Below are 20,019 nucleotides of genomic sequence, written 5' to 3'. Positions count from 1 at the left end.
GGTCTGCCAGGGGTCTTGGAGAAGGGGATCCTTCCCGGTTGGGGTAGAAGGGCACCTGCCCGGGGTCCAGAACCTGGGCCCAAGTTGGGCAGGTCTTCCCCGGAGTGGCTGGTGCCCAGGGATGGGGTCGGAGGCAAGCTAGGGCACTCACCTGTGCTTCAGAAGGGAAGTCCTGGGCAAGATGGGAGCTGGGGGCCGGCCTCTAAGTCTCAGGAAGAGGCTTGGGGCTCAGGCAGATGGGCGTGGGGGCAGGGCGTGGAGACTGCAGGGTCTGCCAGGGGTCTTGGAGAAGGGGATCCTTCCCGGTTGGGGTAGAAGGGCACCTGCCCGGGGTCCAGAACCTGGGCCCAAGTTGGGCAGGTCTTCCCCGGAGTGGCTGGTGCCCAGGGATGGGGTCGGGGGCAAGCTAGGGCACTCACCTGTGCTTCAGAAGGGAAGTCCTGGGCCCCTTTTTATTAAAATAGAAAAGGGGAAATATGGTGATATTTTATTTGTATTAAAATGTTATTTGTATGTTAATAAATAAAGTTGCCCGGGGGTCAGAGCTATTAGCAAGCCATAGGAAAGCAGGGCAGTGCTTGTAATCCCAGCACTTGGTAGGCAGAGCTGGGTAAGTCTCAGTGTGTTCAGGGATACAGCCATTATTGACACACATGCCTTTAATCTCAATACCAAGCAAGGAAAACCTGGAGGCCTATACAGACAGGCCATGACGAGGCGGTCATGTGGTTGGGTTTACAACCAATGAGAAGGCAGAACAGGAACACTATATAAAGACATTAACACAGGGGTAGTGAGTTCAGAGTGGTAGGACCACTGCAGGAGGAAGGGTAAGGTTTTAGCTCTTAGCTCTGACCTCGTGGCTTTCTTCTTTGCATTGGTTCTGTGTTTCTTATTTAATAAGAAGGTTGGTTACATCTACAATCCACCAAGATGAAGTCTCAATTCTGAACATTTATGCACCAAACACAAGGGCACCCACATATGTAAAAGAAACATTACTAAAGCTTAAATCACATATAAAACCCCACACATTAATAGTGAGAGACCTCAACACACCACTTTCACCACTGGACAGAACTCCCAAATCAAAACTTAGAGAAATAAAAAACTGATGTCATGACTCAAATGGACTTAATCGATATCTACAGAACATTCCATCCTAACAAAAAAGAATATACCTTCTCCTCAGCACCCCATGGAACCTTCTCTAAAATTGACCATATACTTGGCCACAAAACAAATCTAAACAGATACAAAACAATTGGAATAACCTCCTGTGTTCTATCAGACCACTATGGTCTAAAGTTGGATTTCAACAACAACAAAAACTACAGAAAAACTACAATCTCATGGAAACTGAATAATACCCAACTGAATCACCAATGGGTTAAGGAAGAAATAAAGAAAGAAATCAAAGACTTCCTAGAGATGAACGAAAATGAAGACACCACATATCCAAACCTATGGGACACTATGAAAGCAGTACTAAGAGGGAAATTCATAGCGCAAAATGCCCACATAAATAAGTTGGAGAAATCTCGCACTAGTGACTTAATAGCACACCTGAAAGCTCTAGAACAAGAAGAAGCAAAGTCTCCTAGGAAAAACAGATGCCAGGAAATTATCAAAGTGAGAGCTGAAATCAATAAAATAGAAAAAAAGAGAACAATACAAAAAAATTAATGAAACAAAGAGTTGGTTCTTTGAGAAAATCAACAAGATAGACAAGCCCTTATCCAAACTAACCAAAAGACAGAGAGAGAGCATCCAAATCAACAAAATCAGAAATGAAGAGGGGAACATAAAAACAGACACTGAGGAAATCCAGAGAATCATCAGGTCATACTTCAAAAACCTCTATTCCACAAAACTGGAAAACCTAAAAGAAATGGATAACTTTCTGGATAGGTACCACATACCTAAGTTAAATCAAGACCAGATAAACTATTTAAATAGTCCAATAACCCCTAAGGAAATAGAAACAGTCACTAAAAGTCTCCCAACCAAAAAAAAAACCCAGGACCAAATGGTTTCAGCGCAGAGTTCTACCAGATCTTCAAAGAAGAGTTAATACCAATACTCTTTAAATTGTTCCACACAATAGAAACAGAAGGAACATTACCAAACTCCTTCTCTGAGGCTACAATTACCCTCATTCCTAAACCAAACAAGGATACAACAAAGAAAGAGAACTATAGACCGATCTCCCTCATGAACATTGATGCAAAAATATTCAATAAAATACTGGCAAACAGACTCCAAGAACACATCAAAACAATTATCCACCATGATCAAGTAGGCTTCATTCCAGGGATGCAAGGGTGGTTCAACATATGAAAGTCCATCAATGTAATACACCATATAAACAAACTCAAAGAAAAAAACCACATGATCATCTCACTAGATGCAGAAAAGGCATTTGACAAAATCCAACACCCCTTCATGATAAAGGTCTTGGAGCGATCAGGAATACAGGGAACATACCTAAACATAATAAAGGCAATTTACAGCAAGCCAACAGCCAACATCAAATTAAATGGAGAGAAACTCAAAGCAATCCCACTAAAATCAGGAACAAGGCAAGGTTGTCCACTCTCCCCATACTTATTCAATATAGTACTTGAAATTCTAGCCAGAGCAATAAGACAACATAAGGAGATTAAGGGGATACAAATTGGAAAGGAAGAAGTCAAGCTTTCCCTATTTGCAGATGACATGATAGTATACTTGAGTGACCCCAAAGATTCCACCAAGGAACTGACACAGCTTATAAACACCTTCAGCAACATAGCAGGATACAAGATCAACTCAAAAAAATCAGTAGCCTTCCTATATACAATGGACAAAGAAGAAGAGAAGGAAATCAGAGATACATCACCCTTCACTATAGCCACAAATGACATAAAATACCTTGGGGTAACACTAACCAAGCAAGTGAAGGACCTATATGACAAGAACTTTAAGTCCCTGAAAAAAGAAATTGAAGAAGATGTCAGAAAATGGAAAGATCTCCCATGCTCATGGATAGGCAGGACTAACATAGTAAAAATGTCAATCTTACCAAAAGCAATCTACAGATTCAATGCAATCCCCATCAAAATACCAACACAATTCTTCACAGACCTGGAAAGAATAATACTCAACTTCATATGGAAAAACAAAAAACCCAGGATAGCCAAAAGAATCCTGTACAATAACACAACCTCTGGAGGCATCACGATCCCTGACTTCAAGCTCTACTATACAGCTACAGTAATAAAAACAGCTTGGTACTGGCATAAAAAACGACATGTGGACCAATGGAATCGAATTGAAGACCCTGACATTAATCTGCACACCTATGAACATATAATTTTTGACAAAGAAGCCAAAAGTGCACAATGAAAAAAAGAAAGCATCTTCAACAAATGGTGCTGGCAAAACTGGATATCAACATGCAGAAGGCTGCAAATAGATCCATATCTATCACCGTGCACAAAACTTAAGTCCAAGTGGATCAAGGACCTCAACATAAATCCAGCTACTCTGAACCTGCTAGAAGAGAAAGTAGGAAGTAGTCTTGAATGCATTGGCATAGGAGACCACTTCCTAAATAGAACACCAGTAGCACAGACGCTGAGAGAAACAATCAATCAATGGGACCTCTCGAAACTGAGAAGCTTCTGTAGAGCAAAGGATATGGTCAACAAGGCAAAGGGACAGCCTACAGAATGGGAAAAGATCTTCACCAACCCCACATCTGACTGAGGACTGATATCCAGAATATATAAGGAACTCAAGAAATTAGACATCAAAATGCCTAACAGTCCAATTAAGAAATAGGCTATAAGCCGGGCGGTGGTGGTGCACACCTTTAATCCCAGCACTCAGGAGGCAGAGGCACGCGGATCTCTGTGAGTTCGAGGCCAGCCTGGTCTACAAAGTGAGTTCCTGGAAAGGCGCAAATCTACAGAGAAACCCTGTCTCGAAAAACCAAAAAAAAAAAAAAAAAAAAAAAAAGAAAAAAAAGAAATGGGCTATAGAACTAAACAGAGAATTCTCAACAGAGGAAACTCAAATGGCTGAAAGACATTTAAGGAATTGCTCAACATCCCTAATCATCAGGGAAATGCAAATCAAAACAACTCTGAGACACCACCTTATGCCTGTCAGAATGGCTAAAATCAAAAACACTGAAGACACATTATGCTGGAGAGGATGTGGAGCTAGGGGAGCTCTCCTCCACTGCTGGTGGGAATGCAAGCTTGTACAACCACTTTGGAAATCAATATGGCGCTTTCTTAGAAAATTGGGAATCCATCTCCCCCAAGATCCAGCTATACCACTCTTGGGCATATACCCAAGGAATGCTCAACCACACCACAAGAGCACTTGTTCAGCTATGTTCATATCAGCATTGTTTGTAATAGCCAGAACATGGAAACAACCTAGATGCCCTTCAACTGAAGAATGGATAAACAAAATGTGGTACATATACACAATGGAATACTACTCAGCAGAGAAAAACAATGACATCATGAGGTTTGCAGACAAATGGATGGATCTAGAAAAAATCATCCTGAGTGAGGTAACCCAAACTCAGAAATAGAAACATGGTATGTACTAACTCATAGCAGGATACTAGGTGTAGAACAAGGATGACTAGGCCGCTACGCACATCACCAGGCAGGCTACCTGGAAAACAGGACCCCAAGAAAGACACAGGGATCGCCCAATGACAGAGATATGGAATGAGATCTACATGAACAGCCTGGACATGAGTAGGGGTAGTGAAGGGCGAGGGTCGATGGAAAGAGAGCTTGGGGGAGCGGGAGATCCCAGCTGGATCAATAACAGAGAGGGAGAACAAGGAATAGGAGACCATGGTAAATGAAGACCACATGAGAACAGGAAGAATCAAAGTGCTAGAGAGGCCCACAGAAATCCACAAAAATACCCCCACAACAGACTGCTGGCAATGGTCGAGAGACAGCCCGAACTGACCTACTCTAGTGATGGGATGGCCAAACACCCTAATTGTCGTGATAGAAACCTCATCCAACTACTGAGGGATCTGGATGCAGAGATCCATGGCTAGGCCCCGGGTGGATCTCTGGGAGTCCAATTAGCGAGAATGAGGAGGGTTTATATGAGCGAGAATTGTTGAGACCAAGGTTGGATAAAGCACAGAAACAAATAGCCAAACAAACGGAAACACATGAACTATGAACCAATGGCTGAGGTGTCACCAACTGGATCAGGCCCTCTGAATGGGTGAGACAATTGATTGGCATGATCAGTTTGGGAGGCATCCAGGCAGTGGGACCGGGTCCTGTGCTCATTGCATGAATCGGCTGTTTGAAACCTGGGGCCTATGCAGGATGGCTTGGCTTGGCCTTGGAGGAGGGGACTGGGCCTGCCCTGACTGAGTCTACCAGGTTGATCTCAGTCCCTGGGGGAGGCTTTGCCCTGGAGGAGGTGGGAATGGGGGGTGTGCTGGGGAGACAGTGAGGGTGGCGGGAGGGGGGAGAACAAGGGAATCCGTGGCTGATATGTATAACTGAATTGTATTGAAAAGTAAAAAAAAAAAAAAAAAGAAAATGAAAAAAAAAAGTCAAGTTTTAGGTGTGTTACATGGGTCATGAGTGAGGGGTCAAAGCTTGAAGGTATCATCCAGTTTCATTGGGGTTAAGAACTTAGGTCCTGGAAAGAAAACTCAGAAAGACAGGAAAGGGAAATAAAATTGAGTAGAGAAAGGTACTAAAGAGAGCAGGACGATTCCAGACCTGACTGTAACAGCAGAGAGTGTATAGTGTAGGAATTATAAGGCTACCTGTCACTCTGTGCCTGTCACCAGGGAACAGAGAGCTATGAATGTTTCTCATCTTCTAGATGTCTTCTTTTTTATGCAGTCTGAATCCACTGCTCATGGAATGATGTCAACCATATTTATCATAAATCATCCACCTCACTTAACCTAGCCTATATAATCTCACATACATGTTTAGAAGTCTTTTTGTGCTATGATTCTATATCCTGTCATCAGCCACAAATTGCTCATAATCAAAACAGTTCCTGACATCTGATCTTGCTTATGTGCTCAGTGGAATCTGGGTATATTGAGTTTATAATAGTTACTTTCTGTCAGGAACACTCATATCTCTGTTATTGTTTCAATCCCAGTGGCTTCCAGTTTAAAATTCCTTGTCACAGATCTATAGTTGTGACTCTAACATCTTCACCCATCACTCTACTTTATGTCCTGTGTTGGTTTAATTTCCAGCACACACATTATTTGTCCACTCAAATTAATGACATTTATATACCCCTAGATGGCTACTGCTTACCAAGTCTCCTATAACATCACCACAAGCCATGGAACAAAGGTTCCTGTACAACACACACACACACACACACACACACACACACACACACACACACGGAACAAATTAATGTAATAAAAATGATACAGTTGGACCATAAATTGTCAAGAAGAGGAGTAGGAATGGTTAATATTGAATGTTGAGTGAATAGGATCTAAAATCAAGAAATACAGAAGCCTATGGTAATGTCTCAAAGAGGTTAAGATGAGGTTAATTGGGCTCGGAAGAACCATCTGAAATTGAGTAGCATCATCCCTTGGACTGTGGTCCCTGACTGCATAACAAGGAGAGAGCTAGGTGAGCATCTGCAGTGCTCTAACTACTCTCCCTGCTGTCTAACTACTAATTCAATGTAGCAAGCAACTTGCGACTCTTGCCCCCATGATCTCTCAGTCATGATGTGTATTTCCTCAAATTAAGAGCCAATATAAACTTTTCTTCCTTTACTTGCTCATGTTATGTATTTTGTCAGAGAAATGAATCAAGTATGTGATATGATGGGTGGTGGTGATGGAGATGGAAGATCTAGGTCAGTTGTTCTCAAACTTCCTAATGCTGTGACCCTCTAATACACTTCCCCATGTTGGAGTGACCCCCAACCATAAAATTATTTTCATGACTACTCCATAACTGCAATTTTCTATTGTTATTAATCATAATATAAATATCTGTGCTTTCCAATGATCTTAGGCAATCCCTGTGAAAGGGACATTCAACCCCAAAAAGGGGCCACAAACCACAAGTTGAGAATCAGTGTTCCAGATCCACTGAGAGAAAGTATTCACACAGTATAACACACACTCAGAATGCTGACCTGATAAAGAATATGGACTAATGTTTCCAGGAAGAAAACTAGGATTTTTTTAAGGTCCTGAGGGAGGGCTGAGAGATTAGAATGGCCCTATGCTACCCACCACATGGACCATCAGATCACCCTGGAAATGCCTGGGCATTTGGGGCATTTATTCCCAACTGGGGAAATAAGAGCTGGCTACTGCCTTCTAATAGTGACAGACAAGAGATGGCACTAGCATACTCAGTGAACAGCATTGCCTTCCTTCTCCAAGAGAGCATCCCACTCTCCCAGCAGTGCCAAGGCTAAAGCATCCTGCTCTACCTGTCAGAGATATGAATACTTAAGTGTCTCCACACAAGAATGTGGTTTCTTTTTTTGTGTTGAGGTGTCTGTTTACTTGCAAACCGTATTTTTCTTGGGATTCACTAGGTTTACTTAGGAAACATGACGTTATAGTGTACTCTTTCTTGCTATTGCTTGTTGGCAGTGTTGAGTGGGATCACGACCTGCAGTTTAGAATGGGAAAACATTTAAGGAATGGAATGCGTTTGACAGCAAGGAAGGAATAAAACTTAGACACAATCCCAGAAGTCAAGTTGATATTTTATATAGAATGAATTGGTGATTACACAGTACTGTGTACAAATGGGCAATTTCTTCAAGGATTCTCCAGGCAGATGTTAAAATACGAGTGCCCTCACTTCAGACCTTTTGCGCAGCCAGGTTGGAAGCACACTGGGCCTTCACCTGACTCTGTTCTGTCAAAGAGATCATCTCGTAGAGAAACAAAATCACGCCAAAGAGTGACATCGTGGCTGTCAGGACACCCATTGGGAACACAGTTGTGCAGTGTTTCTTTATAATGTCTTCTTTCTTTACGGGAAAGTCAGGTGGAAAATCAAGAGTGGTTTGCCCATACATGTCAACCAGGTGGTTCAAGGTCACAGTAACAAGTGTAAAAATGCTGCTCACAGCCAAAATTATGGCAGACATCTTGTAGCAAAACAGTTGGATTTCAATGAATGGGTCATCGAGACAGCTGATCTTAATGGCCACTGAAGTGAAAATCAGGACTAGGAGTTTCATCAAAATGGCCCACGCTATCAGGAGTTGTAAATACTGAAATTCCGATGACTCGTTCCAGGTTGAATTGAGAGGGGTGTGAACCAACATCCTGGTCATAGACCCAGAGATGTTAAATTCCTGAGTGTAATAAGCATCCCAGAGTCCAATTGACACAAATTGCACAACCTCGTTGTTAAACTCCCACAGGCGCCAGCATTGGTTGTTTGCAAGAATGATTTCGAACACCAAAGCTGCTGTACTGCAAATCAGGCCACTGAACTTGAAGATGAACTCCTTCATTTTGGCAAATCTGAAGAAGGCATCAAAGAAGAATAGAGTCAGTGAGACTACAAGGGAAGGCAGGAAAACAGAGGGAATCATGGCTTAGAGAGCATTGAGCTCTTATACCTTGTCCCTGTTGTCACATAGAGATATTTCAGTGGTCTATGTGCAGATTACTATTCTGAACACTGTAGATAATAGTAAGAAAAGCTTGGAAATCCATGAGTATAGTGGAAATAGCCACTACGTGATATTTTGGATAACAATTTCATAATATCCATCAAATGCTGAAATGTTCATATTTGCTGACCAGGTATTTCAGAGCTTGGAATTGACAGTGAGATGGGGGTTGGCAATATCACACTAATATCATGTTTATTCACCTTTGTTTGTAATACGGAAATATTATGAATAATGTAAATGAGGGTAATAAACAAAGGAATGCTCAAACAAATTATCACTTCTAAAATAATGTGATGAAACTTCTCATGACTATTAAAAAAGGAACTAACCTACATGGCCTGCTGAAATAAAAAAATGAAAACTATAATTCACATGGTATATCCAATCATGTGAGAATGTCATTCATAGTGCACACATGTGTATGCAAGCATATACATATATGTATGCATATAGGCATATATTTATTCACAAAGTTATATTAACCCAAAAGACACATACCAAATAAAGAACTCAAGGTAGATCAAAGGAGTAGTGTACACTGTCTTTCTTATTAGTACTTTTCTGAAATGTAATTACTATTTTAAAAAAACAAGAACTACATATCAAGAACTACATATATTCTCATAATTAAAGCTAGATTGAGAATGACTTTCAAGACATGTAGATATCTGGGGTGGGGATATAGCTTAGTGTTATAGTGATTACCTAAGATGAATAAGACCGTGAACTCATTTCTCAGTATAAGAAAACTAAAATCTCTGTGTAAAACATGAGGATTCATGGATATTTCCATCATTTGCTCATCACTTACTCAAATACCTTCTCTGAACACAAAACTAAGACTCCATGAGCTGCTGGCCAGCAGATAAAACTCCCTACAACCAGGCTCCCCCACCAACCCCCCACCAGTCCCTGCAATCTAGAGGACGCAAGCCCTGTGCAAATACCCATCTGCCTGTGACCCCAGTAACTCCCTGACACAAGGAATCTGCCAGCTACCATTGGATCAAGAGGTGAGTAACTCCCCTCCTTCCCAGGGAGTCCTGCTTCTGGGACCCAGGCCCTGAGACACAGCCAGTCCCCAGGAACCCCCAGCCAACTCTGCCCCAGATGCTGGCCAGCAGGAAAAACTCCCCACAGCCAGGCTCCCCCACAAAAACTCCCCATTGTACCCTGAAATCTGCAATACCCAAGCCCTACCCCAATACCCATCTGCCTGTGACCCCTGTGACTTCCTGAGACACGGAATCTGCCAGCTCCCATTGAATCAAGAGTGGCTTCCTAAGACACAGAATCCACCGTTTCTGACTGGACCAGAAGCCCTGATAAGACCAAGAGCGACTACCTGAGTCACAGAATCAACTAGCTTGCATGGGATCAAGTGCAGCTCCCTGAGATTGAGAACCTGTCAGCTCCATTTAGACCAAGAGATAAGATTGGATCCAAAGGGACTCCCTGAGACACCGACACAACAGGCACAGAGTGGACCAATGCAACTCGCTCAGACACAGGCACCTCTTGTACCTATTAGAGGAATAGATCAGCAGATGTCAATGGAAAAATACATACAACAACATAAAGAACAATGTGGCATCAACAGAACCTAGCTCTCCTCCAACAATAAGACCTGAGCATCACAATGTAGAAGAAACAGAAGAATGTGACCTGAAAAATAGCTTCATGAAGAGGATAAAGGTCTTTAAAGAAAAAATGAAAAATTCCCTTAAAGAAACTGAGGAAAAGACAACCAAAAAATTAGAAGAAACCAATGAAGAAATTGAGGAAAAGACAAACAAAAATAAATGGAATAAATCAATACATCCATTAAAGAAAGCCAGGAAAACCATGAAAAAGAAATTAAATATGTGAGGGAAACAGTTCAAGATCTGAAATTTGAAACAGGAACAATGAAGAAGATACAAACAAGGGGAATGCTGGAAATAGAAAATCTGAGTAAACAAAGAGGAAACACAGATGTAAGCATAACCAACAGAATACAAGAGATGGAAGAGAGAATCTCTAATGTAGAAGATACAATAGAGGAAATAGTTTTATCAGTCAAAGAAAATACCAAAGCCAAAAAAGGCATAATACAATATGTCTAGGAAATCTAGGACACCATGAAAAGACCAAACCTAAGAATAATAGGTACAGAAGAAGGAGAAGAATTATAACTCAAAGGCACAGAAAATATATTCGACAAAATCATGGAAGAAAATTTCCCAACCTAAAGAAGGAAAAACCTATGAAGATACAAGATTATAGAACACCAAACAGATTGGACACCCCAAAAAGTCCCCTTGGCACATAATAATTAAACAACTAAACATAGAGAATAAAGAAAAAAATATAAGAGCAGTAAAGGAAAAAGGCCAAATGATTTATAAAGGCAGACTCATCAAAATAACAATCTACTTCTCAATGGAGACCTTGAAAGCCAGAGGTCCTTGACAGATGTAATGCAGACACTAAGAGACCATGGATGCCAGCCTAGACTGATATACCCAGCAAAACTTTCAATCACCGTAGACAGAGTGAACAAGACATTCCAACACAAAACCAGATTTAAACAATACCTATCCACAAATCCAGCCCTACAGAAAGCACTAGAAGGAAAATTCCAAGCTAAGGAAATTCAGATACACCCATGAAAACACAGACAATAGATAATCTCACAACAGTAAATCCCAAAGGAGATAAATATACACATAGTACCACCAAACAATAATAGAATTAACAATCACTAGTCAATAATATCCCTTAATATCAATGGTCTTAATTCATCTATAAAAAGACACAGGCTAACAGAATGGATATGAAAGCAGGACCCATCTTTGTGCTGCATACAAGAAACACACCTCAACTTTAAACACAGATACTACCTCAGAGTAAAAGGGTGGGAAAAGTCTTTCCAATCAAATGGACTTAAGAAGCAAGCTGGTGTAGCTTTCCTAGTATGTAATAAAATAGACTTCAAACTAAAATAAATCAGGAGACATCAAGAACAACATTACATACTCATCACAGGAAAGATCCTCCAAGATGAAGTTTCAATTCTGAGCATTTATGCTCCAAATACAAGGGCATCCACATATGTAAAAGAAACATTACTAAAGCTTAAATCATACATCAAACCCCACACATTAATAGTGAGACACTTCAACATCCCACTCTCATCACGGGGTAGATCTGTCAGATCAAAACTTAAAAGAGAAATAAGGGACCAAACAGATGCTATGACTCAAATGGACTTAATCAATATCTACAGAACATTCCAACCTAACACAAAAGAATATACCTTCTTCTCAGCACACCATAGAACCTTCTCTAAAATCAACCAGATACTCGGTCACAAAACAAATCTCAACAGACAAAAAAAATTGGAATAACCACCTATATTCCATCAGACCACCATGGCTTGATGTTAGATTTCAACAACATCAAAAATTACAGAAAGCCTACAATCTCATGGAAACTGAATAATGCTCAATTGAATCACCAATGGGTCGAGGAAGAATTAAAGAAATAAATTAAAAACTTCCTAAAAGTCAATGAAAATGAAGACACAACATACACAAACTTATGGGACACTATAAAAGCAGTCCTTAGAGGGAAATTCATAGCACTAAATGCCCACATAAAGACATTGGAGAAATCTCAAATTAGTGACTTAATAGCACACCTAAAAGCTCTAGAACAAAAAGAAGCAAAGTCTCCCAGGAGGAATAGATGCCAGGAAATAATCAAATTGATAGCTGAAATCAATAAAATAGAAACAAAGAGAACAATACAGAGAATCAATGAAACAAAGAGTTGGTTCTTTGAGAAAATCAACAAGATAGACAAGCCCTTATACACACTAACCAAAAGGCAGAGAGAGAGAGAGAGAGAGAGAGAGAGAGAGAGAGAGAGAGAGAGAGAGAGAGAGAGCTTCCAAATTAACAAAATCAGAAATGAAAAGGGATTTATAATAACTGACAAGGAGGAATTCCAGAGAATCATCAAGTCATAGTTCAAAAACGTGTACTCCACAAAATTGGAAAATCTAAAAGAATTGGACAATTATCTGGATAGGTTCCACATACCAAAGTTAAATCAATACCAGATAAAAATTTAAATAGACCAATAACACCTCAGGAAATAGAAGCAGTCATTGAAATTTTTCCAAGCAAAAAAAGCCCAGGACTAGATGGTTTCAATGCAGAATTCTACCAGATCTTCAAAGAAGAGTTAATACCAACACTCTTCAAATTATTCTACAGAAGAGAAACAGAATAACGTTACAAAACTCCTTTTATGAGTCTACAGTTACTCTGATTCCCAAGCCACACAAAGATGCAACAAAGAAATTAAATTACAGATCAATCTCCCTCATGAACATTGATGCAAAAATACTCAATAAAATATTGGCAAATCTATTCCAACAACACATCAAAAATATTACCCACCATGGCCAAGTAGGCTTTATCCCAGAGATGCAAGAATGGTTCAACATGGGAAAGTGTGTCAAAGTAATACAGCATATAAACAAACTGAAAGAAAAAAACCACATGATCGTTTAATTAGATGTTGAAAAGGCCTTTGACAAAATCAAACAACCCTTCAGGAAAAATGTCTTGGGAGATCAGGAATACAGAGAACATACCTAAACATAATAAAGGCAATTTACAGTAAGCCAACTGCCAACATCAAATTAAATGGAGAGAAACTCAAAGTGATTCCACCAAAATCAGGAAAGAGACAAAGCTATCCACTCTCCCCATGTTTATTCAATATGCTACTTGAAGTTCTACTAGAACAATGAGACAGCAAAAGGAAATCAAGGGAATATAAACTGAACAGGAATAATTCAAACTTTCACCATTTGCAGATGATATGATAGTATACATAAGTGACCCCAAAAATTCCATCAGGGAACACCTAGAGCTGGTAAACATCTTCAGTAATATGGAAGAATACTAGATTAACTCAAAAAATCACTAGCCCTTCTATATACTAAAATGGCTGAGAAGCCAAAACTGTACAATGGAAAAAGGAAAGCATCTTCAATAAATGGTACTGGCATAACTGAACAGCAACATGAAGAAGAATGCAAATAGATCCACATCTATCACCATGCAAAAAACTCAAGTGCAAGTGGATTGAAGACCTCAATATAAAGACAGTTACACTGAACGTGATAGAAGAGAAAGTAGGAAATATTCTTGAACACATTCTCACAGGAGACCACTTCCTAAATATAATACCAGTAGAACATACACTGAGAACAACAATTAATAAATTGGACCTCCTGAAACTAAGAAGCTTCTGTAAGGCCATGGACACACTAAGTAAGTAAAAATGACAGCCTAGAGAATGGGAAAAATTTTTCACCAATTCCACATCTGACAGAGGGCTGATCTCCAAAATATATAAAGAACTCAAGAAACTAGACATCAAAATAACAATCAATTCAATTAAAAATGGGCTATAGAGCTAAACAAAGGAAGAATCTCAAATGACTGAAAGACATTTAAAGAACTGCTCAATATCCTTAGTCATCAGGGAAATGCAAATCAAAATGACTCTGAGATACCATCTTAACACCTGTCAGAATGGCTAAGATCAAAAACACTGAAGACAGCTTATGTTGGAGAGGATGTGGATCAAGGGGAACACTCCTCCACTGTTGGTGGGAGTGAAAACTGGTATAGCCACTTTGGAAATCAGTATGATGGTTTCTCAGAAAATTGGGAATCAATCTACCTCAAGACCCAACTATACCTCTCTTGAGCATACATCCAAGGAATACTCAATAATACTGCAAGGACACATGCTCAACTATGTTCATGGCAACATTATTTGTAATATTCAGAACCTGAAAACAACCTAGATGCTCTCAACTGGAAGAATGGATAAAAAAATGTGTTACATATATATTCTTCCATTTGAGGAGCATCATTGCATGAGTCGGCTGTTTGAAACCTGGGGCCTATGCAGGGTCCCTTGGCTCAGCCTGGGAGGAGGGGACTGGACCTACCTGGACTGAGTCCACCAGGTTGATCTCAGTCTGTGGGGATGGCTTTGCCCTGGAGGAGATTGGAATGGGGCGCGGGCTGGGGGGAAGGTGAGGGGGGCGGGAGGGGGGAAAACAAGGGAATCTGTGCCTGTATGTAGAACTTAATTGTATTGCAAAAAAAAAAAAAATGACATCATGAAATTTGCAGGCAAATGGACGGAACTAGAAAATATCATCCTGAGTGAGGTAACCCAGTCTCAGAAGGATAAACATGGTATGAACCCACTCATAAGTGGATACTAGATATAAAACAAAGGGTAATCAGGCAACACACATCTCCAGAGAAGCTAAATAACCGGGAAGACCCAAAGAGTGAAGCATGGACTTCTCTGGGAAGGGAAAATAGATGAGATCACCATGAGTAATCTGGGCATGAAGGTTGGGCAATGGATGATAAAGGATAAGAGCATAAGGGAATGGGATGATTGAACTTGAAAAAGAAGGGAGGAGAAATGCAATGAAATAGATACATGATAGTGAGAGAGATCATGGGTATAGCAAAAACCCTGGTGCTAGGGAAGTTGCCAGCAGTCCCCATGAATTTCCCCATCCTGGGCTACTAGAAATAGTGGAGAGGGTGCCTGAACTGAACTGGCTTGTCTCAGAGATCAGACCGATGAATATCCTAACTGCCATCACAGAACTCTTCTCCAATGATTGATGGAAGCAGATGCAGAGATCTACAGCCAACCACTACTAGACAGAGCTCCAGGAGTCCATTTAAAGAGAGAGAAGAGGGATTCTATGAGCAAATGCATCAGAATCATGATGGGGTAACATGCAGGGACAACCCAACCAAACTAGAAAGAACTCATGAAAATTGGATCAATGGCTGTGAAGCCTACATGGGACTGGACTAGGCCCTTTGCATGGTGAGACAGTTGTGTAGCTTGTTCTGCTTGGGAGGCCCCCTGGCAGTAGGATCAGAATCCATCTCTGTTGCTTGAGTGGACTTTGTGGAGTCCACTACCTATGATGGGACACCTCGTACAACCTTGAGATAGGGGAAAGGGCTTGGACTTGCCTCTACTGAATGTACCTCCACATGGGAGGCCTTGCCTTCTTGTGGGAGGGAGTGGGGATGGGTTGGAAGGGGAGGCTGGGGGGCACCAGAAGAAAAGAGGGGTATTTTTGATTGGTGTGTGAAATGAATGAAAAAATTTCGTAATAAAAACACCTAAGACTCCACTTTAACTCTCTGGACAAACTTATTTAAATCACTCATCAGTTCAAACCCTCAGATGTACTGTCATTAATGGAAAAAACTATAACCTGAAGGATGATAATTTATCAGAAAGGAAGGAGGCAAAGTCATTAACTCACTAGGCATGTGGATAATGTCATTGCCACTATCCACGAAGGAGGTTTGAGGGACCTACAAATGGGATCTCTTGCCAGGAAACCTTCCCTACCAGCTATGCTTGGCTTCATAGTCTCTATGAAATGTACTTCCTAACTTAGTGGAGTCAGTAGCTGTTCTACTAAGGAAGTTCCATCAGCAAGATGAGTCTTCAATTGATAGTAGCTTGGGTAACACTCTGCCAACATCCTCTTTCCTGACAAGGCACGTTTGAGAGAGTGGACTACAGGAATGTGGAGTTTTATGGAAGTAGTGGAAACAGGATAAAGATTGCTGTTGTTCCAAAACACTGAGCTAGCTTGTCAGGATCTGTTTCTGCCTATGTTTGAAAGCCATGGAGTAGATTCCTATGTTTCATAAAGACCATATGTGAAAGCCTCCATGTGATGTAAGCTTTTTACCTTTGTGTATTCTGGATAAGTATATCCATTTGGAAGGTGGCAAGACCACAGGTGGTCTTCTCAGTAATAGGAAATGTTCATAAATGGAGTCAGAGGAAGAACAGAAACACCTTCAGAAAAAGAAGTTCTGTTAGGCAGACACTTCAGCTCAGAGCAGTGTCTCCCCAACCCTTGGATCCCACAATCCTTTCCATTCCCCTCCTGATCTTGGCTTAATTGGAGTCTCATTTAAACACTTCAGGAGTATTGGTACATCTGTAATTACTGACCCTGCAATGTTACCCACCCTGTCATTTTCCCCATTTTGTAGTTAAGGAAACAACACAAAAAAGCTAATTCATACACTCAACTTCAGGGAGCTACACAGACAGCAGCTCCCTGGCTTCCTGTAGTCACACACAGGGCTTCCAGGCACTTATGATATTCAGCAAGACTTACACATACTTAATCACATGTCAATGGCCCTCTCTGGTATTCTGTGCCCTGTGACATTGAATGTGATTAATAAAACCACCTGGAAATGTAAAATACTTGCCTCTTTTTCTCTTCTATGAAGGTAAGTGACTGCTAGTTGTCAGAGAAGTAACTCACTTTAAAAATTCTTGTTTCCATGGCTACTAAGGATGAATGGTGGACTATGACCAATGAATATGCAGTCATAATGGACCAGCATTTTAAACAGCCTTCTGGTGTGTTAATAGCCTTTTTAAAAAGTAATTTACTTTTGAATTTATGCATGAATTAGTCGTTATAATTTCTGGTAGCTTTAACAAAATAATTGATAAAAACAAAAGAAAAAATATTGCCATAGTGGAAGGGAAGAAAGATATTCCATTATAAAAGCAAAAGGTCTTCACTAGAGAGTATGATGCCATCTTGCTTCCATAAATCTCTTAGACACAGACACAGATTAGATATGGGAAGTCTATAATTACTAAGATCCTGGGAAATTTTGTTTTCATTCCAACCAATTCCACCTTTTCTCTTTCTCTTTTAACTTTAAACATGAATGTCTTACTTTGGGTTTCTATTGCTGTGATAAAAGATCATGACCAAAAGCAACTTGGAGAGGCAATGGTTTATGTGGCTTTTATTTCCACATCATAGTCCATCATCAAAAGAGGTCAGGCCAGGAACTCTAGGCAGGAAACTGGAGGCAGGAACTAAATGAAGCAGAAACCACTGCATACTGGTTCCTTCCCACAGCATGCTTTTTTACACCTTCCAGGACCAGATACCCAGAGGTAACGTTTCCCAGTGAGTTAGGTCCTCTCATATCAATCATTAATCAAAACATTCCCTATAGGGTTGCCTGTAGGTATCAGAAGTAGGAATTTTATTAACTGGGGTTCTGCCTGCCAGATAACTCTAACTAGTATCAATTTACAAACAAAACCGAAGCAAAAATCAAAAGTTTTCCCAGAAATGGCTGTCACCTAGTTATGCAGGTGATTATAAATATATAGAGAGTAATCCTTCTTAGTACAGTTAAAATTTGCGAACCTCCCATATTCTAGATACATACTCAAAATGAATCATAAGAAAAGAGTAAGGAGAGAAGAGAAAAAGTGAAAATGTGTTTTTCTTTTTATTTCTGTATTTCTTTATACTTTGTATTTTATTTGTGGTATAATAGCCAAGGAAAAGTACCCATGAATTCTTTTTTATATAAAAATTAAATTTTATAGCCACCACACATCACTAATTGTATGTTACATTGATAACAAAAAGGAAAAATTTTCTAAGTTACGAAAACATTTTAAATGCCATATTCTGTAGATCTCTGAAGGGTTTGAAGATAACCTGTCTATCTGAAATATATAACTACAAGTTCTATTATAATGTCTAACTACTAACTTTCATTTCTTTATATCCTAATAGTTGGTAATAACAACATTCAAGGATCAGAAAATTGCATTACATTGTTAAATGAACGGTACAATTAGAAATATACATATAGCATTTTCTAACAATATCAATTTCAATATACATAATTTGTATATAATATAAAATGATCCAATCCAATGTAAAGTATTTACATTTTTCTTTTCTTTTCTTTCTTTTTTTAATAAGAACCTTAAATCTAATCTCCTTTGCTTAGCCCTTTTCCTAACCCTTGACAACAACTTGTAACCAACCCCCCCTAATCAATGAAAATTATCCCAGACCCAAAACCCATTAAAAGACCAAGAAAACCACCTGCCCCACACGACCTCTTTGGGAATGTGGGCGTCGTATTCTTGAAATTGCTTCCTGCTGGGTATGGGCGAAGGTATCTTTATCCTTGAAAGAAAAAATTTAGGTTACTTGTCAAATTCTAGGAAAGGTAACTATATCCTTCATTATCCAGTCTGTGTATAATGCCAAAGTTCAGGGTTTATCACAAGTCCTTATTCAAGTAGTCTTTGAGACTGGATCATCTCAGCTAGCCATCTCAAAATTTCTCGGAACACTTTGTAGTCCAAAGCTGATCTGTAGATGATGTTTGTCAGCTTAATGTTATTATTAGTGTCCACATGGAATTGTTGTTGTGGGGCCCCATGTTCTTCCTGGAAACTTCAGTTGATGTTAGGCCTGGCCGTGATTTCCTGCAGAAAACTGATAAGAGACTTGAACACAGAGACAATATATGAGGCTTTTTAGAATTAGTTAGTACTCTATATGACCATTTATATCTTAACAAAGTTTAAAAAGTATATATATATATATATATATATATTAATCTTGTAAATTTTGATATAAAATTCATACCTTAAGAAAAGTTTAAAGAATCAGAATAGAATCAAAGAGTTAAGATTAGTAAGAGAATAGTCCCTTAATTAATTTGGCTTTTCTCCTGTCCCATAGTAGAAGATGGCTCTTTTCTTCTGGCATGATACAGGGAGTTTGCATTTTCCTTTTAACAACATGCTTGAGTTTAAAGAAGGAGAGAGCCATGCTCCAACTCCAAAGTCAGCTTTAAATTTTAATTGAACTGGTACTATTAGAAGACTAATAGTGTTAAATCTTTAAAGAAAAGCAGAAACAAACATTTAGGAAGACATAAAATTTTTTAGATAACATACCCATACACCATTTCACTCTGTTTCCTGGGATAGATGATTTGTCCCTTTTCTTCAGTTGTCTCATTTGTCCGGTGTTCTTCAGATTCCTTAACCTTCATTCTCCTAAAAGACAAAGACAAAAAACCTTCCCAAAGTTTTTTGGGGATGTTCCTTTTTGGCAAGTTATTATCTGATTAAATGAGAAGGCATGTGTTACTGGTATAAGTTAGTTTAAATTGGATGTTCATGACAATTGATGAACTATCACCTCCTCTATTTAAAAGGTCTCTCATGTTCAAATTGAACCTTTATCAATTTTGATTGTACCAACAGTTTATCTTCTCCTGTAGAAATAAAAGCAAAACTTCGTCCCCAATGGAACACATATCCTGGTTTCCATTCTGAGGTCAGCACATCCTTAAAGTATATAGGTTGATTTAATTCTGTAGTTTTTTCTATTATCCA

General features: G+C 39.6%; 1 protein-coding gene across 1 annotated transcript; it reads right to left on the bottom strand.

The window, feature by feature from the left end:
* Window positions 1-7,863: 7,863 nt before the first annotated feature.
* On the bottom strand, window positions 7,864-16,539 carry LOC131899707 (uncharacterized). The gene is made up of 2 exons (XM_059251186.1): window positions 16,511-16,539; window positions 7,864-8,536 (listed from the first exon to the last, which is right to left on the bottom strand). Exons 1-2 carry the CDS (start codon window positions 16,537-16,539, stop codon window positions 7,864-7,866), a joined length of 702 nt encoding a protein of 233 aa, XP_059107169.1.
* Window positions 16,540-20,019: the final 3,480 nt, after the last annotated feature.

This window comes from Peromyscus eremicus, chromosome X (assembly GCF_949786415.1).
Source record: "Peromyscus eremicus chromosome X, PerEre_H2_v1, whole genome shotgun sequence".
Taxonomy (NCBI): Eukaryota; Metazoa; Chordata; class Mammalia; order Rodentia; family Cricetidae; genus Peromyscus; species Peromyscus eremicus.
This window is presented reverse-complemented; position numbering and strand designations above follow the sequence as displayed.